Source organism: Orycteropus afer, unplaced genomic scaffold (assembly GCF_000298275.1).
Source record: "Orycteropus afer afer isolate SDZICR_OR568_19922 unplaced genomic scaffold, OryAfe1.0 scaffold00198, whole genome shotgun sequence".
Taxonomy (NCBI): domain Eukaryota; kingdom Metazoa; phylum Chordata; class Mammalia; order Tubulidentata; family Orycteropodidae; genus Orycteropus; species Orycteropus afer.
This window is the reverse complement of record NW_006921785.1, coordinates 4,559,633-4,587,396: the sequence shown is the minus strand read 5'-3', so window position 1 is coordinate 4,587,396 and position 27,764 is coordinate 4,559,633. Positions and strand designations below refer to the sequence as shown.

General features: G+C 45.6%; 1 protein-coding gene across 1 annotated transcript; it reads right to left on the bottom strand.

Annotated features, from left to right (window-relative positions):
• Positions 1-11,562: 11,562 nt before the first annotated feature.
• FAM43A (family with sequence similarity 43 member A) lies at positions 11,563-12,837 on the bottom strand. The gene has a single exon (XM_007948011.2). The coding sequence runs from the start codon at positions 12,835-12,837 to the stop codon at positions 11,563-11,565; it is 1,275 nt and encodes a 424-aa protein (XP_007946202.1).
• Between the last annotated feature and the right edge of the window lie 14,927 nt (positions 12,838-27,764).

Here is a 27,764-nt window from a genome sequence, read left to right as displayed (position 1 = left end):
CAGGAGAGCAATAGAAGTTTCTCCCATTTGTACCACATTTTTTCCATAAAAATGGCTTATATTCTTGATTTCTTTTTAATTGCACGATGCCATCGATAACATAATTATTTCTGTTTACAGACTAAGACATCTTGAAGAATTGTACCACTTTGTCCACAGGGAACTCTGTAGAACAGGGATACAAAGCAGGCCTCTGAGTCCTGGACTTGTCTCCTAGATGGTGGATATTCCCTAGAAGAGACACTACTTGTTCCTTTTGAATTCTCTTTTCTTTTCTCCCTTCCTTTCCTTTTCCCCCCTCCTTGGCAATGACGTTTTTTTCAACTATTCATAGGTTTGTCACTAAACTTATCAAAGATAATAATCACAATGCTGCATGCCATTAACACCTATACCAGTAAATTTTACAGATAATCCTTTTAGTTATCACAAGCTTTTTTAAAAATACCATTTTTAATAAAAACATTTCTAAAATGCATTATAAAAATTAATTATAAAATTGTTGATTAATTATATAATTCAGTGCATTATTAAAATTCCATTATTTTATTATAACTGCAACATGCTAATGGACAATAACAAAAAAAATCTAACCTATATAGAATTATATAAATTATAAAGTAAAAGTCCATCTTTCTTTCCCCACCCTCTAGGCCAATAGGAAAATTTAGCTAGTTAGTAGAGGTTTCTGACAGGGGGCAGCGGGCCTTCTGTCAGACATCTCAGTGGAACCATGGCCAGGAATAGGACTCACTTAGGGCCTTTTCAGAGGATGCAGTGACCACTCACTCATCTCTCCAGGTATTTCTCTCTCCCAGGTGTCTGGTCTCCCTGACTGAGGTGTAGTTTGGAAGCAGCTAAGGCCCCTGTGGAAGAGAAAACAAACACAGGCACCATCTCACAGGTAGCTAGCTGAGTCTGACCAAGGACATGGAGAGGAAGTACTTTCATGTTAAGAACCAGCCAACTCTTTCTCTGCAGCCTCACTGGCAGAAAGAGAATGTGTGACAGGCAGAAGGGAGACAGATCTCAGAAACTTCCAAGAAACAGAAGTGCCCATCGATGGGCTAAGCTACCCCTCACAGCTGTCAAGTTGGATCCAACTCATAGCGACCCCTCCTTGGGTTTGCAAGGCAGTATCACTATGGAAGTAGATTGCCCAACCTTCCTTCCGAAGAGTGGCTGGTGGGTTTGAACTGCCAGCCTTCTGGTTAGCAGTCAAATGCTTTAGGCACTATGCTACCAGAGCTCCTAAGCTACCTCAGGAGAAAGAAAGATCTGTTCCCAGGACCCACAGGAGTCCACAGACCACTACAGGGATCACAGTCCACCTTCAAATCTTGAACTAATGAAGTTAACATCTGTTTCTGAGAAGTTACTTGGGCTCTGGCTCCAGAACTATTCACTGCAGAAATTTGCAACAATGGTAAACTGGATGATGTCTTCAGCAAACTTTTATAAGTAACTGACTTCCCTATAGCATCTCCCCCACCCCGATATCTGAGCTCACATAAACCTGGGCTGGGAATCACAAAATGAAGAGAGGGAAGAGTGGGTACTTTTGCTGTTTGGGACAATTAAAGCTGTGGTGCTATAGAGTTGACTGCAACTCATGGTGACCCTGTGTATAACAGAATGAAACATTGCCCAGTCCTGAGCCATCTTCATGGTCATTGGTATGTTTGAGTCCATTGTTGTGGCTATGATGTCAATCCATCTCATTGAGAGTTTCCTGCATTTCTGCTGACCCTCTACTTTACCAATCATGGCATCCTTTTCTAGCAATTGGTCCTTCCTGATGTGTCCAAAGTAACCAAGATGAAGACTCCCCATCCTCACTTCTAAGGAGCATAAGCCAATCACAAAAGAACAGATACTGTATGATCCCACTATTATGAAACAGGCAAATATATAGAGACCAAAGCTTATTAGTGGTTATGAGGGGTGGGAGGGAAGGCTAAAGGCGGAGTTATTTCTTAGGGTGGTAGAATAATTTGGAAAAGGATAGTGGTTATGGTTGCACAACATGATGAACATAATCAATGTTCCTGAATTGCACAGATAAAAATTGTTCAATTGTCACATTTTGATATATATTTTTTAACATAATTATTTTAAAAAGAAAGAAAACAAAACTCGGAGTACAAATGGAAAGGAAAGGGTGATGTGAGTTGGAGTGTTTCTTGGCAGAACTCTAGGGGGATCAGCATAGCTCTCTTATGCGCTGTGAGTTTTCACTGATCATTTCATACTAATGCCAACCACAACAGCTTGAGTTTACAGTACAGCTCATATTCACCTTGAGCACACTCCCAAGCATAGCCACAGGTATACACACACCACCACCACTGTTCTCTCAGGACAAGAGGGTCCTAAGTGTTCCTGTATGTACTGAATCTACAGTGTGGCCAAGAAAAACCTCAGAACTTTCACAATTCTAGAAAACAATCAGCCTAAAGAATTATTTTAAGGAGATCTCTGTCCATTTCAAGAACATCCATTTGAGAAGTCAACACATTCATGACTGCAAATATTTATGGAAAGTTTTAGGTGGAAGTCTGTGTGTGTAGGTGTCTTTATGTCTGAATGTAGAAAGGGAAACATGAATACTGATTTGAGCTGATGATCAAATGCTGACAAAATGAATTCTATTACAGGGAACAAATAAAAATCTGGCCAGAGAGGGAAAAGCAGCCACCATGCTCCCCTGCTGCTGCTGATGGAAGAGATGGAGCTGGAAGCAGAGGATCCACGTAGCACATGTGGACGTCCACAACTTCAGGTGGAAAATTAGCCCATAATCTTTCCCCATGAAACGAGATAGTTAAATACCCACCTGCTTTCTGTTCTTAATAGATTGCTTCCTTGTTTTTGCATGTTTTCCTTCCTCATGCCCTAGAATGTATTTCATGGAAAATGTTCCTGCCCATGTGCACATGTGCTTTGTGGAGAAGCCAACTGAGTCTCACTTGTCTCTACTGTGTGATTTCAGTCTGAATATTACAGCAGCAGCCATTCCTCTTTGATACTGCACTTTCCAAAGCACTTATAAAACCAGTTGCCACTGAGTTAATTCCGACTTGCCGAGATCCCAGGTGTGTCGTCCAGAGTAGAAATGAGCTCTACAGGGTTTTCAATGGCTGATTTTTCCAAAGCAGATCACCATGCCTTTCTTCCAAGGCATCTCTGGGTTGACTTGAAACTCCAACTTTTCTGTTAGCAGTCAGACTCGTTAACTGTTTGCATCACCCTCATCCAATAGTTAGATTTTGAGCCTCAAAACAACCTGAGAGATAATCTGGTTAAGTACTACTATCTCTATTTCACAGACTGGACCCAAAAGGAAACTTGGTAAGTGGAAGGAGCCCTGGTGATGCAGTGGTTAAGTGCTCAGCTGCTCAGTGAAAGACCTATTAGCATATTAGTGAAAGAGTTAACATGTGGAAAAGCCAGGCTAGACTCAGATCTCCAGATCTAGTTCTTTTTCAGCTATACCTTGCAGCTTAACCTACAGGAATCCTACCTCCTACCCTGCTCCATCCTCTAATCCCATATTTTTTAGTTAACATTAGACATTTGCTGGGATCTGGGTCAGAGGAATGGAGCAGAGATATAGCGTAAGACTGAATGTGACTGGTGTGACCCCATCAGTATGAACCGCATCAGTGTGTGTGTGTGTGTGTGTGTGGTGTGACCTCATCAGTGTGAACACCTCCAAAAGGGTCTGACCAGCTATAGACTCTGCAAGATTTCTTATATGAAATAGCTGCTGCAGATATGAAAGGAAAGGCCCCCACAGCCCTTGGTGTGTCTACACAACTCATTCAGACAAGCAGGGTAATTTGATCCAGGCACAAAAAATAGTACCCAGTCACACATTGCTATTTTAAAGAAACGAGCCCCTCTGCTAGAAATCAAGTGGTGAGCACCAGTGACCAATTGTCCCTGGGAATCAGGACCAGAGGCAAATTGGCATGCAAAGGCAAGATAGGTTTAGCTTCAGCAGGCATCTTAGCAGACAATGGCCAGAAGCTGTGATAATGAGTTTCTAGGTCTCTAGATGGTGCCTTAGAACCATCTGCAAGACGTGAACTGGAACACAGAACTGGGAACGTGCTGATGTAGGACCGAGTGTCCCTACCCACTTTTCCTTCTGAAACTCAAGTGACCTAGTATGCATCACTTTCTCCTTCTCTGTGTAGGAGTTTACCTGCAAGAGTAGAACTTTCAAGAACATGGTTAATGATGCTAGGAAAACATGTATTATATGAGAGGTATTCCTTGCACCAGAATACTTATTTCCACTCTAGCCACCACCCATCATGGTGTCTAAAATACCTTCATTATTCTGCCTTCTATATCTCAAAGCTTTTCTTCTATATCTCAAAGCTTTTAATTGTCAAGAGTCCCTTATTAAAATGCCAACTCCCTGAAAAAGGTCATTTAGGTAAGATTTGGGATATCCACCACTTTGGTAGGCTGAGGAATAATAGTTTGAGGAGCCAAAAGTTGTGGGAAGAAGGAGAGCCCTGAGCTTCACACACATGCAACTGGGCCATGCCACCCAGGAAGTGGGCTATCTGTGCTACTGTTGAGGGTTTCTGAAAGAAGGCAGTGTGGCATTTTGGAATGAGACTAGGTAAAATGGAAACTTGGATTCTAACCTGGGCTCTGCTCTAAACTCACTGTGAGATCTGAACAAGTCCTTTTCCTTCTCTGGGCCTCAGTTTGCGCACTGTAAAATGCAGAGGCAAAACCAAGGATGTCTGATTCTCAGGGCAATGTAGAATAGAAGATCCTAGAGTGACCTCTTGAGCTAATCCTGGACCAGAGAGGAGGAAAAATCCCTGATAGGCAGTTGAGAACAAGCTCTCCAGTGGGATGGACCTGGGATGGGGGTAAGCCCTGGAGCAGGGAGGAGCCTCCAGCAAGGGGAGGAGGAAAAGCATACAAGACTATCAACTCCCTCTCATTCCCAGGCCTGCCTTAGGTGGGTCCTGTTCCTAGTCTCTGTTGTTAGGAGAGCAAAATACCCTGCTACCAGGTGACCTCACAGCCTTTGATCAGACACTGAGGCTCTGCCAAATTTTCTTGGACAGCCTTTCAGTTGCCTCCTAACTGATTTATTCCCAGCCTAAAAAATACAAGGAAGAGAGTATAGGTTTTGGGTTCAGGAGACCTGACTTCTAATCCCAACTTGCTCAGTGATCTTAGGCGAAGACATTTTACCTCTGGGGGCTCTTAATTCCAGTGACAGTCCCCATGTCAAAACCCATTATAGCCTCCAAATTTTGAGGCTGATGAAAGGAATACCTAACATGTGACTCCTGCTTTGGCTTGGGCAAAAGAACATCACCTCCAAATCAGGCCCTGATGTAGATCCATGCCACAGTAGGTCCTAAGGATGAGCCCTATCTCCACAACCCCGGAGAGTGTTTAACCTATGGTCACAGGTGTCTTCTATAATGTCCCACAAGGTGAAAAGACTCTGAAACTTAAGCTTTGATCCTTTCAATCGAGAACAGTAGTCCAGCCCACTCGTTTTACATGTGAGGATCCTGAGGCTAAGCAGAGGTGGTAACTTGATTGACCAGGTCACATATTCCATCCAGGTCACTTCAGAGGCCTGGATTTGAAAAGTCAAGGATTCTGGTACACCACATCATTTCAGCCTTCATTTGCCTCTGATTAGAGGGATTTGGGCAATAATCTTGGGGTTGGGATGAGCAGGGATGAGACACCAATTCCATTCAAAGTTACTTCTTAATAAACTATCCTTCTCCAAACTAGAACCTCCTTTGCCAAGGTCAGGGAAGTTCAAGAAAAATTTGGGCATTCTACTTCACAAAGAATTGAAGAGTCAAATGAATCCTACTCTTCCCTACTTGCCAAAAATATATCCTAAAAACACTGGTTCCTCTATCGAGTGATGACCTTGATTGAACCTGATCAGACCTGTTCTCTTAACTTGGACTGGAATAACTCCTTCACTCCTTAATTATCATTTACTGAGCACCTACTAGGTGCCAGACTCTGTGCTGTTGTTGTTATGTACCATCGAGTCAACCCGACTCATAGCAACCCCTCCTTGGGTTTCCAAGGCGATATCACTATGGAAGTAGATTGTCCCATCTTCCTTCTGAGGGTGGCTAGTGGATTTGAACCACCAGCCTTCTGGTTAGCAGTCAAGTGCCTTAGGCACTATGCTACCAGAGCTCCCAGACTCTGTGCTAAGTGTGGTGAATCAGAGATTTTTAAGACATACGTCTGTCCTTGGAGAACTCAGTCTCTAAGGAAGAACACAGATGATTAATAATCATGATGCAACAAGAAGAGCTCCCCCACCGTCAAACTCAACCTTTCTAGGGCAGGATCTCACCAGACTAGATCTCAGGGGTGGATGCAATAGGAGACCAAGTTCCTCTAGGGGCTCCCATCCCACTCACCAGGAACAGTTTCCCCAGGAAAATAGTCACTGACCTCGCTACTTCCAGCATCTTGCATCTAGAAGATATTTGATCACACTTGGTGGTGGTATGGGGTGATGATGAACTGTCAAGCATTTATCATGTATGAAGTGTGGGGGAACAAAAGAAAAAGGAAAACAAAGAAAAATAAAAGTACCTGTTTCAGCCATCCCAAAGCTTGAAATATGACTGTAAGCCACATAGACCTGAAGCATGTGCATAAAGCATTTGTTTAGGAGTTTGACTCCTGGGTCTTGCTCATCCTTGACCTTGGAGAGGATATCACCCTTTTGTGCTGCAGATTGTTCATCTCTAAGTAGGCGCAGGGCCAGGGCAACTTCTGAAATTGCCAGATTCATGCTGGCTAATGCCTGTGGCTTCATTAGTTTTCCCTTAAAGTTAAGACTTCCTCCTCTTTTAGGTGATATAAGTTTGAGCAACGTTTGTGAGACAGAGAAGAAACAAAGTGAGAACAAGGTGGAGAACTGAGTAACAAGAGAACAAAGAAGGGAATGACATGGTAACAGCAGGAAATAGGATGGAGAAGATGGAGAGGAGGGCAGAAGAGACTGCTGTCATAAGGGCCACTCTTCATGTGGCTTAGAAACAAGGTCCTTTGCTGGTGCTACTGAACACCCCTAGGGGGTTAGGAATGAGTGTCAAGCTCCAGGGCTGCCTAGCCATTCACACCACCAAAAGGTGGATAGTCAAGGCTGCTCAAGTTGGATCACTTCAGAGCGGGCTGAGGGCACTATGGCCTATGAACACAGTGAGCCAGGAGCAGGAAGGTCCCAGCTAATGGTGAAACCAGATCCAGATGTCCTCATGTACAGAAAAGCATGGGGTAGTCAGGGAGTATAGAGAGCCCTGGCCCCAGTAGCCTTGTGCCTCCTGGAGGCCAGAATACTTTCCCATGTGTCAGGCATGGCTCCTCACCCCAGCAGCCACACACACTTCTAGCTTGTCATGCATCACTTTCCAGCAGATGCTAGGGCTACTAATGCATAGCATAGAAGAAAAAGTCCTGCTGGAGTGATGCTTATTAAATTCCTAAATCCTGTCAGAAAAGAGGGCAACTTGCTCCTAATAGAATTTTTATATTTCTCGTGATCCTTGGCACCACCCATGACGTCCTTTAATCTCCAGTGTGGTGCCAGGGGTGGACTCTCCCAGCCAATTCTCTCCTTTTCACAAGCAGAACCCTTGAAAATACCTCTGTCCTCTGGGAGGGAATTTTGCTTTCTTAGTATAACAGACCAAAATCAAACCAAACTCACTGCCATTGAGTCATTTCTGACTCATAGCAACCCCTCCTTGGGTTTCCAAGGCAGTATCTCTATGGAAGTAGATTGCTCAGTCTTCCTTCTGAAGAGTGACTGGTGGATTTGAACTGCCAGCCTTCTGATTAGCAGTCAAATGCCTTAGGCACTACGCCACCAGAGCTCCCATAGTATAACAGAGTCTGTCTAATTTGTTCAAAATTTGTATGCTGACTGTGGGGTGTTTACTTTGAGGAGGAGTGTGTGTATGGGGGGGGGGGTTGCTCTTGTTCTGAAACTACCATACTTGACAGGGTATGTAATACTCTTATTTATTTTATGCCTTCCCACTCCTCTCTCCTTCCCCCTCAACACACAACAAATTGTACAAACAAACACGGGATGTTTGTGCTGAGCCTGGTGACGAATGCCTCCTCCCTGGACTCCTGCTGCCACTTCTGCAACAATCTCTCTTGCTGCCGGAAGTCACTTCATTTCTCATGCTGTCAATGCCAGCATTGTTGGACGTGGAGGATGACTTAGGCTGGGAAAGAATGTGGAAAGTGTCTCTGCATTTAAAGTACCATCAGGTTATGTAAAGGAGAAACAGGATCCTTACATTGCAAGAAGGAACAGCTAAATTTGATGAGTAAACTAGACTTCAGGTGGTTTCTGGAATGTGTATTTCATCTACTTGTTGTTGTTGTTGTGTGCTGTCGAGTCGGCCCCGACTCATAGCGACCCCTCCTTGAGTTTCCGAGGCAGTATCACTATGGAAGTAGGATTGCCCAACCTTCCTTCCGAGGAGTGGCTGGTGGGTTTGAACCGCCAGCCGTCTGGTTAGCAGGCAAGTGTCTTAGCCACTATGCTACCAGAGCTCCCTTAACTACTTAGCCTTGCTTTTTTCATACCACTTTTCCCTCTGAGTATCAGAAGCAAATGGGTTTTGTGTTTGAATCTTTTTTTTTTTTTTTTTTCAAAACATCTCTCCTTACTCTAGTGATATCATCCCTGGAAGACTGAGATGTAAGAAGAGGTGAATCATGTATCACCTTCGTATCTCTTCTAGAATTACATCAGCCTGAGCCTGGGGTGCAGCGGGGATAAAAGCCAAAAAATAGAGGGAAGAGGGAGAGGGAAGGGCACTAGGAGGGAAGGAGGAAGGTAGCTGGTTCTTTGCAGCAGACTCATTTGCTTCATCTCTTCCTCAGCTTCTAAGGCCCCTCATCTATTTTTAAGTCAGTTAACAAGAAAAAGCAGACTTTAAAGAAGCAATCACCTTATATCTACTGATTGTGTTAGCTTAAGTGTCATTTGTCTGAACTTTGTGACCAATCACCATACTCCATCCGTCACAGATGAAAGGCAACCTTGACATTCTCACGGACACATAAAGTATTAGACTTGATATTTTCACCTTGTTTTATGTTATTATCCGTTTCAAGCAGCAGAGGCACTTGGCAATGTGTAGGAATAATTTCAAATGTGTAATCTAGCCATGCAGGATGTGATGGCCCACACAGCTGTCAGCCGATCAGGTGAGACTGTGTAGAAGAGGCATGCAAGGCAGGTGCACAGGTAGGGTGGGATGTGACTTTCCTGACCTCTCTCTACCTGCAAGTTTTAAAATGTCATTCAATGTTATGTATCTGAGATTATTTGTAGAGAGGGACAGAGACTCTTAAGTGAACCAAAATAATGATAATAAAAGTTCTAGGCCTTTAAGAAGGGATGTCCTCATGCTTTTAAGAGGGACTCTGCATATGTTTTAATTGAATATTTTTCACCCACTCCCCTTTGCTTTTCTCTTTTAAAGATAGTCTTATGCCTGAACCACACCCAATAATTAGGAAGAAAACCTTCCACCCTCCCTTCTTCATGGTTCAAGTGAATTCCAGATGCCTTAAGACTTCTGGATCTAGTTGCTCTGAACATATTTATGAGGAAAACAAAAGAAAGTGGTCTTCTTCTGCCTCCTCAGGACACCACAGAAGGCCAGGAGTGAGATTCGTTTCTAAAATACAGGAAAAGGGGCCCAAAAGGATAAAAGGAAAAAATAATTTGCAGAAGGCACAGTTTAGGCAGCATCTTATTACAATTTCCAGCTGATCGGATTTAGCCAAACTAGAGACATCTGTTTGAAGTTTACAACAGAAACAAACACAGAGAAAGCATGAAAACCCTAACACACACAGAGACCGAGCTCTAACCACTCTCCTCTGTCTTGACCTCCATGCCATTCCCCCACTGGATCAGCTCTAGGTTGTAGAAAGCAACAAAGAAATGGGCTCTGTGGCCTGCCTGCTCACCCACCCCACCTGCACCATGACTCATTCATGCCATGACTGGAACTTACCAGCTTCCCTTGCCTTGGTTCACCTCCCAGGAAAAACAGAGATGGTCCCACTCCTCAGAGAGCCCCATGGGCACTTTCTTCAGGTCTCTAGCCCATCCCTTAAGCTCTTTGAGCTGTTATTAACGGAAAAGATTATTATAGAGTATCTTTATACCCAATCATTACATGACCCAGGGAAGGGGGTGGTTAAGACCACACCTGACCTTGAAAGACACTCCTCCACAAATAACCTCAGAGGTCTGAGAGTGGGAAGAACTCACCCCTGGCATCTCCAAGTATTAACTCAAAAAGCCCAGATTCACACAAGTTAATGATATGCAGAATGTACTCAAGGATTGCCCCAGTCACAGCATGCAGAATTGAAGAGGTCTGAGAAAGTCCTAAGACTAAGAATAAAGTGGTCACTTTCCTCATCATCTCCACCCAATGCAAAGGCCAAAGGCCATCCAACCATGCCATGCTGGGGATGGGCACATCATCTCCCACCACCACAGTCAAGCACCTTCAGTAGCAGTTCCAGACACTCACCTGTTCTATTCAGTGTTCCTCTTTATTCTCTCCCCAATGGCGTGCAAACAGAACCAGAACAGTGCTACTCTTAAAAAATAACAAAATGTTTTATACACATTTCTGTATATACAGCTGAACAACATATTACATGTCCCTTTTGCACAGCAAAAGATATAAACATTTAGCTCTGAGAACACAATTATGTACAAAACAAAAAAAGATGTCAAAAATACTTCACAACAGTGCAAAATATTTTACACAGTATCATGGAGTGACCTCTTTTGAGCAGGAGAAAGGTGTGTGTGTGTTTCTAAAGGAAATTTTTTTTTTAAGATATTAGATGTCTTTAACTGTAAACAAAATGCAACTTTCATTCCCACCCCCAAACAGTTATTTGAGGAATTTGGCAGAATTTCAAGGGTCTGAGTCTGAGGTAAACAACCCAAGCTCTCGCACCAAAAAGAACTGGGGGAATGGGGTGGCACTGACACCTCAAACATTGTGAGAGCAAAATCTTTTTTTTTTTTAAATGACAGGTCAATGACAGTGCCAGGCCGCTCCCAGTAGAGGGTGGGGGAGGAAGTTAACCCCTCCTCCTCAGGCCCCAGCTGCCCCACAAACAGGAAACTGGCCGGCAGGCACCTCACGCCTGCGGGACTTCGCTAACTTAAGTCAGCTCTTTACCGCAACCCTCACCCCCACCCTAGAGGGCTACCTCTCCTGCCCTCCCTTTCCTGTAGGGGGTTTCCCTCAGACCCACGTCTCTCCACCTCTCCACACGAGGCCGGAGTCCCTCCTCAAACAGCCAAACGTGAGGGGGCAAGGGACAAGTGAATTCTGGACCCGAGCCCCAATCGGAGGTCTAGGCCCCAAATACACCATTGCCCCTTTCCTGGGGGCGGTCAAAGGGCAGTTGTCGGACGACGCGTAGGGAGTCACAGTGGGGCGCGGGCTGGAGGCTGCTGGGAGCTCAGCTCGAATGGGGTTCCTCAGGACTGCCTCCAACCGCGGGCTCCGAAGAGTCCCCAGGGGTGGCAGAGGTGGGGTCTGGGCCCCCACCCTCGATGGAGCTCTCGCTGCCAGTGCTCTCGCCCGACAAGAGGCGAGTCACGCGCAAGTCAGCCTGCAGGCTGCGCACGTCGTTGCCAAAACTGAGTTCGCCCAGGTCGCTAATGAGCTGCGACAGCTCGGCCTTCATGTCGGCGGCGCTGCCCAGCAGAGACGACGACCCAGTCCCCGGACCCAGCGAGACCCCATCGCCCCGCAGCGCCTCCTCGCGGCCGCTCTCCAATGTGTCCAGCAAGTCCCCGCATTCGAAATGCATGGCCACAACCAATGTCCTCTGCGTCTCTGCCTCCTCCTCCTCTGCACGGCCCCCCTCCACTTCACGGTCCTCCTCATCCTCCTCCGGGCAGCCCTCGGGATGCTCCTCTTCCTCTTCCTCCTGCAGCTCCTGCTCCTGCTGCTCGCCGAGTAAGTCCTCGGTGATGGAACCAAGCTTGGGAGCGCTGCGGCTGCGCTCCACCGGCGGCTTGTAGCAGCACGGTCCGTGCAAAAGCAGCTTACGCAGCGGCACTAGAGGGATGGTGTGCGCGCCCACCAGCTCCTGCTGCTGGTGACGCGCGTCGTCCCGCCGCTTGAGGCGTTTAAATTCCGCCAGTGCGTTTGCAGACGTCTGGTAAAGCAGCAGAGCCATGGCCTGCGCCTTTTCGGGCTTGGATACAAGCACAGCGTGGCAGCGCAGCATTACTGCCTTATGTTTCAGCTCGTGCCGGTAAACCCAGGCGAAGACCTTGGGCAGCCGCGCGTCCGCCACGCAGTAGGTAACGCGGTGCAGCAGGTAGAGGTGGCCTGGGCGGCGCAGAGCGCGCTCCTCGGCGTGCACCATGCGGATACCCTGCGCACTAACAGTCAGCTTCATCTTGGTTCCTTGACGGCCCGCCTCGCTCTTGCTCCAGATTTTGCCCACGGCTAAGTCTGTGCAGCCGTCGCCGCGCGCCTGGATGGTAGTGGCGTTGCCTAGGTAGAGCACAGTGTAGGTGGGGTCCTCGCTGGTGATGTGTAGTTTCTTGCGTTTGGAGCGGAACATACTGCCCACCCGACTAAGCGCGCCTTCAGGGCAAGCCCGTGCCAGAGAACTGAGAGCCGAGTAGTGCAGGCTCACCGCGTAGCCCTTGGGCTTGGACGCCTGCCGCGGTGGCGCCTCGGCCAGCAGCTCGAACTTGTGCTTCTTCCACGGCAGCATCTCCGGAGGGCGCCCCGGCGCAGCTGGGTGGCGGCGGCGGAGCGCTGGGTGCAAGCCCGGCTGAGCCACCCGCCCCAGCCGGGCTCGGCCCGGGCAAGATCCGAAGGAAAAGAAAAGAAAAAAAAAAACTGCTGGGAGCGGCAGAGTGGTGGAGAGGTATGGGGGGAGGAAGAGGGATAGTGCTCTGGCACCCCGCAGGGAATGGGGATAGAATTTTTCAAAGAAAAATTCAGCTACAAGTGTGAAAAAAATAAAAGCACACACGCTCACAAAGAATTACTCCAGCCTGGGCAAAGGCAGAGTCTGAGGCAAGCAGAACGAGTAGAACGGAAAATGTCTAAGGAAAAAGCTAGTTGCGTGCGTGCAAATAGCGGGAGCCGCAGCAAAAGCACCTGGGATGGTGAGAGAATGTGCAGAAACTCCTCAGCAAACGTGTAAAGGAAACCCCTCACACTCACGCAACCCCGGGGCTCCGGCCAGAAACCGCGGAAACTCAATAGCGAGTGTGCCGAGGGGTTAACGCTCCCCACCCCAAAGGGGTGCTGGAGACAGAGAGCCCCTGCGCTGGGCTGGTCCCAGAATCACTGCTTGTCCAAAGTGCGGTCTGGTGGTGGGTCTGGCTGGCCGCGGCGGGCCCCGCGCAGCAGTCCCGCTGTAGCTTCACTGCATCTTCTCTCTGGCCGGACTCGGTCGTCTTACTGTCCCGGGTGGCTCCGCCAAGGCAGCACGAGGCTCCGAGAGGGGGGCGCGCGCATGGTCGACTCTGGGGGACCGCCGCTACCTCATTGTTTCCCTCCTGCGATCTTTCCGCTCTACTCCTGGGCTCACCTCGGTCGGCTGCCCGCCTTTGCAGCGCGCCCTCTCAGTATTGCCTGCGCAGAGTGCCGTGCTCGGCCACCTCACATCCTTACCATCTGGGAGGAAGATCTCGGGTAAATATAGGCCGGCGCGAACCATTCGCCGCGCGGGGACAGGGGAGGAGCAGAGAAGAGGATCCATTTCGGGCTCCGACGCCTGCCGGGTTCCCGGTCTCTTAAAGGGACCCGGTTGCAGTCATTGGTCGAGGGAAGAGAAAGAGAGGTCCAATCTGGAGGTTACATCCCATATTTGCCAACATCTCTTTTATTTACAGAAATCACCAAGATCTGTGCTTGCCCCACAGCAAAAGGAACTTGAATTCAGACACTCCACCCCCAGGCTGGATTGCAACTCACTGAATAAAATGTATGTCTAGAACGAAACTTCTGGGGGAAGTGTTGGAAAGTGGGACTATAATTTCCTGTGCAAAAAAAAGTTGGGAACATAGTAGTTCCTTCCTATGTGACGGCTCTTTGAGAACAACTGAGTACTGTGTAATATTTTTTATTTTCAACATTTAACTCTATTAAAGAAATAAAAAGAGGAGCAAGGAAAATACCAAGACTTATCTTCAATATTTTGGAGCTCTTTCTTCACAAGTAAAGATCAGATAGTGAAAAGTGAGGTGAGTGGTAATAAAGTCTACGGAATGAACAAGATAGTACATAGTGTACAAATAAAGTGCTTCCTGCTCTGCCCATGACCTCCTCCCACTGTCAGGCCTCAGAACAATTTTCTGAGATACATATAATTTCTAAGTAATGTTTATGTGGGTTTAGAACTCAGGGTACTTTGACAAGCCACCATTCAGTTTTATTACATTATTGACACATACTGGATGAGAAGTCCTAGTAAAAATTCAAATGACATTTTTTATTTGATTGTCAAACAACGCAGCCAGCCTCTACTGGGAATGATCATTGCATTAATCATGCTTCTCTCGTGTGCCTCCTGGACGATGTAGTTTTAATCATCTGACCAGCTTGACCCCTGACTGGTAACTTGAAATGACCCTTAAATCAACATGCTTAGCTTTATGTTCTGCTCAGTCAAAGCGAAATAATAATAATTAGAATGTATAATAAATGTCCAGATGATCCTGCAGAGCTTCCTCAAACTCCCAGTCTTGTCCTGGAAAGGGACAGTATACACACACACACACACACACATATACACACATAGGCCCAGCCCCTTGGAGACCTTGGATGGCCCTGGCTTCCATACTAGATCCTGATTTCAGAACACCATAGCCTGTTCTGGAAATTTCCTGGCCTTTTACACTTTGCTAACTTTTAACTTTTCCTTGAACTCTAATCCAAATTTTTCTCAATGTCATTAGTGCTGAGTTTCAATTTAACTAAACTTCTCTAAGTACCTATAGGTGCCAGGCCCAGAACCAGGAACTGCCAGGGGGACAGAGATGACAGAGACTCAATTCCTACTTCCAAGGAGCTCCCAGTCCAATAAAGAAGGTAAACTCCACCTAATTCTGGCCATCCATTGAAATGTGGGCTTGAGGAAAACACCTTGTTCACACAGTGCCTGGTACAAATAGGCACTCAGTAAATGTTTTAATGAGTGAGACCCATATGTGAACCAAAAGGCAGAGTGTGCTAAAGACCATGAGAAGGATCCAAAGTCCTATCAGAGGCTGGAAGAAGAAAAGGTTCATTGTGACTTGGAAAATTAGAAAAGACTGCATGGAGGTGGTGATGTTTGAAAAGTGAGCAGAATTTTGTGAAGAAACGGTAGAAGGGCTTTCAGGGCATAAAACCCAAAACCACTGCCATAGAGTTGATTCCGACTCATGGTGACCCTACCAGACAGAGTAGAACTGCGCTGTAGGGTTTCCAAGGCTTTAAATGTTTATGGATGCAGACTGCCTCATCGCTTGCCTGAGGAGCAGCTGGTGGGTTCAAACCACTGAATTTTTGGTTAGCAGCCAAATGCTTTCATCACTGCACCACAAGAACTCTTTTTCAGGACAAAGAGAATAGCAAATTTACAGAAATATGAAAATGCATGTGTCTGTGAAGGTTACAATGGAATTTAAAGGCTGTGATTTTTTTTTTTTTTTTTTTAAATCTCTGAGGGATGGAATGGCCTTTTTACAGCTGACTGATCCCATGGTAGCTTTTGATCAGAGCCCTAATAACTACTCCTGAGATATGTTATTTTGTGTCATCACATCAATTCCGACTCATAGTGTCTCTGTAGGACGGAGTAGAGCTGCCCCATAGGGTTTCTATAGTTGTAATCCTTCCAGAAACAGATTGCCACATTTTCCCCCGTGGGGCTGCTGATAGGTTTGAACCACCAACCTTTTGGTTAGCAGCCAAGCAATTAACCATTGCACCACCAGAGCTCCTTTCCTGAGCTGTAAACTAAAAAAAAAAAAAAAAAAACCTCACGGCCATCGAGTCTATTCCAACTCATAACAACCCACTATGGGTTTCTGAGACAGTAAATCTTTATGGAAGTAGATTGCCCAGTCTTCCTTCTGCAGAGTGCCTGGTGGGTTTGAACTGCCAACCTTCTGGTTAGCAGTCAGATGCCTTAGACACTATACCACCGGAGCTCCTTCTGAAGGGTTAATGGAGGAATATCAGACATAGTATTGGCATGAGTTAGTTAGGATGGTAATGAGTTATTTAAACCAAGAGTAAATCCTCTTTTACTCAGATTTTTGGAATATCTTACAGTGGCAATGGAATAGGTGGTATGTATTTCAAAGAACTATCGAAAACATACAGAGTTAACTTGTACTAAGTGACTTTAGCTGGTCCATAATCTTCAGTCTAAACTCGACAAAAGTGGGCATCATATTTAAGCAGTTAACCTTTCCAAATTAATCGTGTGTTCAAGAGTCAAAAGGATTTAGGGAGGAGATAGAGTGACAGGTGGTAGGCATGACTGAAGAAGCTAAGGCTGGTCTCAGCCTCTATCAGGGACACTCCTTGCACTTCATGCAGTGGCCTGGAAACATGTGGACCACAGTGGCAAAGAGAAGCATTTCACTGGGGGCAAGGCTTTTCACTTGCAGCCAGGGTGCCCAGGCCGGACACAAAGGCCCATGGAGCTGTTCTTGTTACCTAGTCTGTCCTGCCTTGACTGTCTTCTTAATAAGCTTGTTTTCAACCTCAGAAGAGCTGAAGGGTTCTGGGCAAATGCAAACACCCTGGTGTGTGAGTCATACTCTGTGGCTGTGCTTAGAGACTCAGGACCACAAGCTGTGTCCTCCTGCCTTGGGCCTCTGGGGCCTGCCTCACTTGGTGGAGATACTGGCCACCCTCTCGGAAAGCACACTGAGGTGGTGTTTCTTTAGCTAGGGGATGCTGGGGCATAGTTTGTGAGCCACGTCACAGATCTGAGATAGAGCAGTTCAGAACAGAAATCCAAAAAGTTCAAGTAGAAACCACACTACCAGAGTGCAAGCTGGACTTTTTTCAATGGCACTGCTCCATCTGCTGGTGCCAGGCAGAAGTGCTACTAGGTGGGATGGTTTCTAATAGAACTGGAAAAGCCAGGGGTCAAATCAACGCACAGCAAAGTCACAGCTGGGATAACAGTGCAACCACGGAGTCCCACTCCCACCCTTTCATTTGACGTCTGAGAATCAGTCAGCCTTTTACCTCACAGAAGGCTTTCTTGAGGCTTTTCTCCACCTTATTTCTTTAATGCTTCTCCTTTCCTTATTTTCACCTCCACAACATCCCACTGAATCTCCCTGGCACCACTGAATAGCCATGATAAATCTAGAATCGTCAAGTCATTCAACAAACATTTATTGGAAACCTAGTATGTTCGTGAGACATGGAACATAATACTAAAGAAGACAGACAGGTCCTTGCCCTCTTGGAATTTATACCCTATGGGAATACAGATAATAAACAAATAACTAATAAAATATCAGGTACTGATAAGTCTATGAAGACAAGAAAGCAATGTTAGGAATAGAAGTTGCCTGGTTTAGATAGAGTGGTTAGGGAAGGCATCTCTCTGGCAGACATTTGACTGCTAACCAGAAGGCTGGCAGTTCAAACCCACCAGCCACTCCTTGGAAGGAAGACTGAGCAATCTACTTCCGTAGAAATACCGCCTTGGAAACCCAAAGAGGGGTCTCTATGAGTTGGAACCTATTCGATGGCAGTGAGTTTTATTTATGTATTTACTTTGTTTTGGTTGCAAAGATACTGGGGAAAGACCTCCTTGCTTCTGCTATCCAGTATGGTAGCTACTATCCACATGCAGCTATGCAGCATTTCAAATGTGCTTCATTCAAAGTGAGAAGTGCTGCAAGTATAAAATGCACACTGGATTTTGAAGACTTAGTAAGAAAAATAAATGAATGTAAAATACCTTAATAATTTCAGTATTTACTATATATTGAATGGTAATATTATGGCTATGTTAAGTTAGGTCCCTGGCTGGCACAATGGTTTATGCTCAAATACTAACCTAAAGTTGGCAGTTCAAACCCACCCAGCAGTGCTATGCAAGAAAGGTCTGGCAACCTGCTCCTGTAAAGATTATAGCCAAGGAAACCCAATGGTGCAGTACTACTCTGTCACACATAGGATCTCCATGACCTGGAATCAACTCAATAGCAACAGTTTTGGTTTGGTTTTTTCTGTTGGGCTAAATAAAATATATTATTAAAATTAATTGTCCCTGTTTCTTTTTGCTTTTTTAATGTGGCAACTAGAAAATTTTTAATTACATATATGGACAGTGTTGTCCTAGGCAAAGGGCATAGTTAATGTAATGGCCCTGGGTGGGAACGAGCCTAGCTTGTTCAAGGACTCTCAAGCTTCCATCTCCCACTGTGCCCATCACAGCATCTTCTCGTAGTTCTCTTCATTTCTGATTCCTGTCACATCAGTTCTTTAGTCTCCTCTAGGCCTAAGTCAGCAGTCCTCACAGAGAAGACTCACCCACTGGTTGCATCAGTGTTCCCTGGGCCAATTCCTGGATCCTACCCCTAATCTGGAATCTCAGGAGTTGCGGCCATGGAGTGTGCGTGCCTAACAAGCTACACTGGGATTGAATACATACTAAAGTTTGGGGAAACCTGCCCTAGCCCATTTCATTTTCTGCCACTACCAACCCTTCTGGGCTTATATACCCACCCGCCCCCAACCTGGGGACTCCTGGATGAGCATCAGGCCCGCAGTTTCTGTGCACCACATCTACCCAGCACAGTCCTAACTCAGGACCACTGCCACATCCCATAGCCTCTGCTTTGGGGGCCAGCCTGCTAAATACAGTCCCTCAGTTACTCAGCCTAAACACGATCTATCCCCGTCTGTGATAGGTAGAAAAATGGCTCCCCAAAGATATTCATGTCTTAATCCCCAGAACCTATAAATATAATAAGTTACATGGCAAAGGGAAATTTAGGTTGCAGATGGAATTAAGGTTGCTAACCTGTGGCCTTTAAATAGGAGATTATTCTGGATTATCAAGGTGGGCCCAGGATCATCACAGAGGTCTTTAAAAGTTGAAGAGGGAGGCCAAAGAGAGGGCCAGAGTGATGCAATGTAAAAAGGGCTCACTCCACCATTGCTGCCTTTGAAAGGGGCCACAAGTCAAAAAATGTGGGCAGCCTCTCAAGTCTGGAAAAGGAAACATTTTCCCCTACAGCTTCCAGAAAGGAACTCAACCCTGAAGCCACCTTGATTTTAGCCCAGTGAGACCCATGTAGGACTTCCGGCATACAAAATTATAAATTTGTGTTGATTTAGCCGCTTAGTTTGTGGTAATTTGTTACAGCAGCCATGAGAAACTAATACATCTCCCATGGAGCCATTTTTCCCCTTATCCTGACTCAGTTCCTTCTCCCGCTATGCTCAATGAGTACTCTAAATCTTCTTTCCCAAAGCCATCTGTTCCCCATCAGAGCTAAGAAGATGGCCTTGAGCTTCCTCAAGAAAACTGAGATAGTGCAATATTAATTGAAAAAAAAAAAAACACTGCCCTCGAGTTGATTGTGACTTCCATTGGGTTTCCAATGCAGTATATCTTTGCAGAAGTAGATTGCCCCATCTTCCTTCTGTGGATCAGCTGGTGGGTTTGAACCACTAACCTTCTGGTAAGCAGAACAATGCTTTGGGCACTGTACCACCAGAGCTCTTTATCATTAATCAATATTAATTTATTACCCAACAACTAACCTACAAATTTACCATATCCACATCCATTTTCTGTTCTTTCCTCCAGGCTCAAAAAGTTCTTTCTTTTAACTTATCACTCTCAAATCTATTTTCACACTATTGTTGTTAGCTACCATAGGGTCAGCTCTGACTCATGACAACTCCAGGTACAACAAAACAAAATGTTGCCCAGTCTGGTGCCATCTTTACAATTGTTAGTATGTTTGAGCCCACTATAGTGGTCACTGTTTTCTGAGCATCTTCTAAGTAAGGGGGCTCTTCTTCTAGCACTATATTGGACAATATTCTATTGTGATCATAGGGCTTTCATTGACCAATTTTCAGAAGTAGATTGCTTTTCTTCCTAGAAAAAGAAAAGTACTAGACTTTTCTTTCTACTCTGTCTTAGTCTGGAAGCTCGGCTGAAGCTTGTCTACCATGGATGACCCTGTTTGTATTTGAAATACCAGTGGCATAGCTTCTAGCATCATAGCAACAGGCAAGTAACCACAGTGTGACTGTGGTGGTTAAGTTTATGTGTTAACTTGGGTGGGCTATGGTTTTCAGTGGCTGGGCAGCTGGATATAGTTATTCCCCATGATGAGGTTGGTAATCAACTCCATGGTGGAATCTGCTGTGAGCAGCTAAGTAGGTGTCTTTGGGGTGTGGCCTGCTTCCACTATGTAAGGAGAAGCTTTGGGAAGGGTTGTGTGAGCTTTTGGCACATCTGTATTTGACCAACTCTGCATTTCTGTGGCCTGCCATGTTGCCTGCTGATCTTGGGATTGTTCTTGGACTTGAACTACTGGCCTTTCATGTTGTCTGCTAATCTTGAGACTGTGCCATTTCACTTGTCAATCATGGAATTGTCAACCTCAGCAGCTAGCAGCTGCATGAGTCAGAAAATTCCTCCAGTTCTAGTGGGCCAGGAGCAAGAGACAGAGCTGAAGCCCAAGGTCGAGGGGCCTTCACCCAGTCCCTAGAGCTGGCACTTTGAACTTGGATTTCTAGCCTCCTTAGAATAAATCCCTGTTTGTTAAAGTTATCCACTTGTGGTATTTCTGTTATAACAGCACTAGTGACAGACTGACAAAACAGTGATAGACGGACAGATAGAGGTGGGGTCCACACTGTTAAACCCACTGTCATTAAGTTGATTCCAAGTCATAGTCACCCTGTAGGACAGAATAGAATTGTCCCATAGGATTTTCAAGGCCATGAGTCTTTATGGAAGCAGACTGCCTCATCTTTTTCTCACAAAGTGGCTGGTTTGAACCACTGACCTTTCAATTGGCAGCTAAGCACTTAACCACTGTGCCATCAGAACTCCTGTCCACAAATCACAGATCTGACCTCATTCCTCTTCTTATCATACCCTTTCAGTGGCTTTCCACCAAACACAGTATATAGTCCCTGCTTCTCAGGATAACATGCAAGAGTTTTTAGGTCTGGCACCTGCCTACTTTTTCAGCCTCATTTGTCACCTTCCCTGGCCTCATAATTTATGCTATAGCAATAGAGAAGAGCCGATAGCTCTCCCTCATGCTTGTGAAACTGTCTCTAGTCTTCCTACCATAGTTATGTGATTCCATTTAGTGAATAACCTCCTCCTGCCACGTTCTCTGGGTAATGCCTAATCATTTTTAAAGAGTCAGCTCAGGTACCATCTTCTCCAAGAAACCCTCCTGGGCCTCCCTAACTTTTTCTCCATGCTCCTTTGTGCATACCATTCCTTCAACATTTACCATGTAATATTGTCTTTAACTCTCTGTCTTCCCCATTCGACTATGAGCTTCTTGAGAGCAGGTATTGTATTTAGTTCATCTTTGGTTCTCCAGCCACAAAATTAATGGACTATAAATGTTTGTGGAATTAGCATTAACCATGTGTTTATTTTCACAGCAATCTTAGAAGCACAGTCTGTCAGACCTGGAAGGGCCCTCCAAGGTAATCTAGCCGAACATCCCCTTCTCTGATTTTCCAGATAAAGAAGCTGAGACCTAGAGAGGATAGGCTTGTGCATGGCCATTGTTTTGGTTACCTAGAGCTGCTCTGACAAGAATATACCACAATGGGATGGCTTGAACAAACAGGAGTTTATTCTCTTACAGTTTGGGAGACTAGAAGTCTGAGTTCAAAGTCAGGCTCCAGGGGCTGGGTGAAAGCCCCTCAACCCTGGGTTTCAGCTCTGCCTCTTGCACCCAGCCCACTGAAGCTAGAAGTATCTCTTCACCTCAGGCAGCTACTGGCTGCTGAGGCTAACAAGCCCAAGATTGACACATAAAATGGCACAATCCCAACGTTACCAAACCACACAGCAGGCCATTAATTCAATTCTATTGAAAGTCTCAAGGTTGGCAGAGCATGGCGGGCTGTTGAACAGCAACACTGCTACATGCAGGGTTCAAGCGTGCCATAAGCTAAGACCATTGCCAAAGCTGTTTCTTACATACGGGAAGCAGACCACATCCCTAAAGCAGCTACCTGGCTGTTTGTGGTAGGTCCCACCATGGAGTTGATTACCAGTCTCATCATGAGGAATAACTACCACCAGCTGCCCAGCCACTCAACCAGGCCCAGCCAAGTTGACACACAAACTTAACCACCACAGCCATATAGTGATTTAATGGCCCAGCCAGGACCAGGACCCATGTGGCCTGAATTTCAACTGAAATTCACTTTTCAATTGAATTTTCTTTCCTTTCTGCTTTCCTTATGCTAAACACAAGTCAGAGGATTCTAAACATATAAATTTGTAGAGCCCATGTTTTCAACTGGAAGATCATGTCCTCAAATTGTCACCTTACTCCCCCTCTATGAAGGGCTACATCTTAGTGGCTCATGGGTTCATTTGGTGAACTGGGCTAGAGGACCCCTCTTCAGTCAAACACACTTATCCCCATGGACTCACTCAGTTGCCCATCACTAGGCTCACTGAAGAAAATTCCACTGCCTAGTTTCCACTACTGACCACTCTGACCAGGGACACAATAGAAAGTCCTAGTTAGAAAGGAAGGAAAATGTAGAACAAAATTCCTAAAAGAAAAAGCAGACTTACAGGACTGTGAGAGACTAGAGGAACCCTTGAGACTATTCCCCTAGGACATCCCTTTACCCTGGAACTGAAAGAACTCCCCGAGGTCACCTTTCAGCCAAACAGTAGATTGGCCTATAAAATAAACAGTAACACCTATGAGGAATGGACAAAGATGACAAAGCAAGGAGGGGCAGGGAAAATGGAGGGATGGAAATGGGGAAGAGTGCTGACAAACTGCAGGGGATAGCTACCAATATCACGGTGTAATTTGTGTATAAATTTTTGAATGGGAAACTAATTTGCTGTGTAAACATTCCTCTAAAACACAATTCAATGTTTAAAAAAAAGAAAAAGAGAATTCCAATGTTAATGGCTCTCACTTCCCCCAGAGGCTGCCCTCAAGGATGACTATCATAAGAGTCCACACAGTGAGACTTTGATCTCCCTAAATCAAGATCAGCTCAAGTTTATGAGTGCCTGGTGGCCCAAGTTCCTTTGCCCTGAAGGAAAACTCTTGACCTCTCTGTGACCTGGAGTTTTCACTTAGAAATAAGGGAAGGTGTAACCATTCTTGTATCTCAGGAAATAGTGAAATTAAATGTTGCTGTTGTTGTGTGCAGAGTTGGACCAACTCATAGCGACCCCTCCTTGGGTTTCCAAGGTGGTATCACTACGGAAGTAGATTGCAACCTTCCTTACGAGGAGTTGCTGGTGGGTTTGAACCGCCAGCCTTCTGGTTAGCAGTCAAGTGCCCTAGGCACTATGCTACCAGAGGTCCCATGTGAAATTAAATAGTAATGGTAAATACTTGGAGATTTTCACATTGAAGGTAGAGAGGATATTCTGCAAACCGGTCTTAGTTCTCCTCTTGGTGTTAAATTTCTCTTTGGCATGTGGGCACGGCAAATCTTGAGCTAGGCTATGCAAATGAACTGACTTATTTAATCCCAAGTATTAATTGAACTGTCAGCCCAAAACTGAGGAACAGAGAATATGACCATATCCCCACCCTTAAGGAGTTTTCAATGTAGTATTCATTGTTTCTGAGAGGATTTTTAAAGGTTTAGATTTTGCTGTGCTATAGGGGATGATGTTGTTGTTGTGTGCCGTCGAGTTGGCCCCGACTCATAGTGACCCCTCCTTGGGTTTCCGAGGCAGTATCACTACAGAAGTAGGATTGCCCAACCTTCCTTCCGAGGAGTGGCTGGTGGGTTTGAACCGCCAGCCGTCTGGTTAGCAGGCAAATGTCTTAGCCACTATGCTATCAGTGCTCCAGCCACTCCTCGGAAGGAAGGTTGGGCAATCCTACTTCCGTAGTGATACTGCCTCGAAAACCCAAGGAGGGGTCGTTATGAGTCGGGGCCGACTCAACGGCACATAACAACAACAACAACAACATAGGGGATGAAGGGAGCTCTGGTAGCATAGTGCCTAAGGCACTTGACTGCTAACCAGAAGGCTGGTGGTTCAAACCCACCAGCAACTCCTCGGAAGGAAGGTTGGGCAATCCTACTTCCGTAGTGATACTGCCTCGGAAACCCAAGGAGGGGTCGCTATGAGTCGGGGCCGACTCGATGGCAAACAACAACAACAACATAGGGGATGAAACATAGGCACTGGAAAGACTGATCTGAGAGAGTGAAGCCTGAGCTTAAGGCAATGTACTGGGGTGGAGTGGGGTGGGGTGGGAGGGCTCATGGGGGCAAAAATAAATTGCAGCTGAAAATGGAAGAGACTAGGGCTTTCTTTATGGGAGGTGGGGGTGAAGAGACTTTGAAGGATGGCAGATTGCTGGAGACAGAGATGGGTGAGGGCAGTCCAGAGAGAAGAAATGGATGTGCAGAGGACGGTTTGGGTAAAACACTATGGGGCTGGGACAAAGGCCGGGAACTCAAGTGTACTGAGCATCTACTATGAGTGAGACATTGTGCTGAGGGCTTCAGGTCCATCCTGAAATTTCATTCTCATAAAGAGTATTGTGAGGTCCATGGCATTCTCTTCATTTTACAGAGGGAAAAGACTTGAAGCTTGGAGGAGTAAAGAAAGTTGCTCAAGATCCTCAAAGCCTATGCTCTTTGTGTTAGTCAGGCTGGGTCCTTACTGCTAAGGTCCTTGAATGGTGGGTGGAGGCATCTCTAAGCTGTGGTGAGTCACTGGAGATGACTGAACAGGCAAGAGCCATGATGCAAGTTATGATCCCAGAGAGGGCAGGAAAGAGTCCAGATGCCCCTGTCCCAACTCTGACTCAAAGGGGTCCCAGACCAAAATGTCCCTCTCACTGGGCCCTTGCCTTCCTATGTGTGAGCTGAGCAAATTCCCTTCCTCCTCTAAGATCCTAGGTGGCCATAGCAGGGGTGAGAGAGGGGCAATAGACAATGCTTACAAACTCTGGATGTCACCCTATGGCTCAAGTCCCCCAGAAATATTCTATCTATACCTCTTGCCGTGGAGCCCCTTCTTTCAGGGACTGCTTGCTTGGAATCTTTGCCACCTGGAAAAGCCCCAGGCAGAAATGCAAAGCACAAGAAGGAAGTCAAGAGAAGCAAAACCATGAGCCTTTCCATCAGTGCCACCAAAGGGACCAGTAAAGATGGACCAGATGGTTTGTGCTCTCTGAAGGTGGGGGAAGGGGAAGTTATTGTGCCTGCATAGTCATCTTTAAAGCAGATACCTGTGCTCTTAAAAAAAAAAAAAAAAAGTGATTATTTTCATAAGTAATGATGACTGAATTTGCCAAATGGTGGTTCAGTGTCTTCAACCCTCACAAGGAAGGGAGCAGGACAGGCTTCTCTTGAGTTACATGGTAAAGGCATCACCCTGCTTGTGCCAGCCTAGGCACCCTTTCTGGGACCATCATTGTTCCTCTGATAGCTGCTGTGTCCAACACTGGGGTAAAACAAGGGTAGTTGAAGAGTAAAAAAACATATGGTGTAAGAAGTATGTAAAGCACCTAGACAGTGATCTATTCCAACATCATGAATCTGCTTTACAACAACCTGACACTTGGTTACTGTGGTAGTTGTGTGTCAACTTGACTGGGCCTGGTTTGGAGTGGCTGGGCAGCTGGATGTAGTTATTCCCCATGAGAAGCCTGGTAATCAGTTCCATGGTGAAATCTACTGGAACAGCTAAGTAGCTGCCTTAGGGATGTGGTCTGCTTCCAGTATACAAGAAGACAGCTTTGAGAAGGTCTCCAGCTTTTTGGCACACTTGAACCCTTCATGTATCTGAGTCTTCAGTCAGTAGCCTACCATGTTTCCTGCTGATCTCGTGACTGTCTCTGGACTTGAACTAGTGACCTGCCATGTTGTTTGGTAATCTTGGGACTGTGTCATTTTATTTGTATACCTTGGGTTTGTCAGCTTCAGCAGCCAGCAGCTGCCTGAGTTAGCAGATGCTTCCAGCTTCAGTGGGCTGGGAGAAAGAGCAAGAGCTGAAGCCCCAGGTCAAGGGGCTTTCACCCAGCCCCTAGAGCTGGCACTTTGAACTCAGACTTCTAGACTCCTAAATTGTAAAAGAATAAACTCCTGTTTGGTAAAACCATCCACCTGTGGTATTTCTGTTAGAGCTGCACTGGAGAACCAATAGTTTACCTAGGCTCTGCTTGAACCCTTCTGGTGCCAGGAAGCTCACTATTGTCCAAATCTGTCCATGGCATCTTTGAACCACTCTGTCCATAAGAAAGGCCACACAAATTGAACCTAAAATTGTGACTCTGCAATTCTACCCTTTTGTTCTAGACCTACTTGCCTTATGTCTACTCAGAACAATCTTCGCCCTCTTCCCAATGACAGTCCTTCACATATATGGACATAGCCCTCCTATACTCTTGGAATCTTCTCTCCTCAAAATAAATATCGTATTTCCTTCATTTTTCCTCATGCAGCATAATTTTGCATTCCCTCACTGTCCAGATTGACATTATAAAACTTATTAATGTCTTTATTAGAGTGATTTTAAAGGAAGGGGTCACATTTAAAGGCAGAAAGTAAAATTCCAGTGGTCATAAAACCCACTTGGTGGAATAGGAGGTACCTGGTGGTATAATTCAAGCTTGTGAGGGCAGGAATTTGTCTAGTGCTGAGTCCCTGAAGCCTAATGTTGAATGAATGAATGAGAGAAACTTGGTATTTCTATCTGTGAATTATAGAGCTAATGGTTATTTATTGTACTTCTAGCCTCCTTTACTTTGCTTAACTTTATTGAGTCTCAATTTCTACATCTAAAAGTGTAGAAAAATGGAATACCCTTTCTCGATTGATGAGAAAAATAAAATAACTGCAAATCATCTGTAAATAAAAGACTCTAGATATTCCACATATAACTACAAGAGTTGGGAGGGAAATGCATGAGTTCAAACACAGGGTACATGGAGTCAAGTCTCCTGTCTGTTACCACAGCAAGAGGTCCTTTATACTTTTCCTTGTATGCATAATGCCTTGCACAAGCAGGCAGTCAATGTTGGATTGACTCAAATTAAACTAATCATTTCTTTAAAATTCACTCACGTGTGAGACTGCCCATTTTTCAACAAGGATGAGCTGAGAGTGCCAGATAATTGGAGGATCTTCTTTACTGATTCAATGACACTCTATAGAGACTGCTAGACTTACTTTCACAACTCTCAGCCTTATGCAAACTGCTTGAATATCCTTATGGAAGAGGTTGGTATGGAGAGTGAGAAAGAGGCAAGGTCAGGCTGCAAGCTTGCCTTGGAATAGTTTTTCTGTTACTGACACATTTTTGGTCTAGGAAAGAAAGGAAAAACAAAGTAGAATCCCACCCACTCTTCCCTCTCCCTCTCCAGACAGATGTGGAGCTACCCAGAGCTACAACAGCATATAGTTGGAGAAGGGGAAAGTAACTCCCAAGTTTGTTCC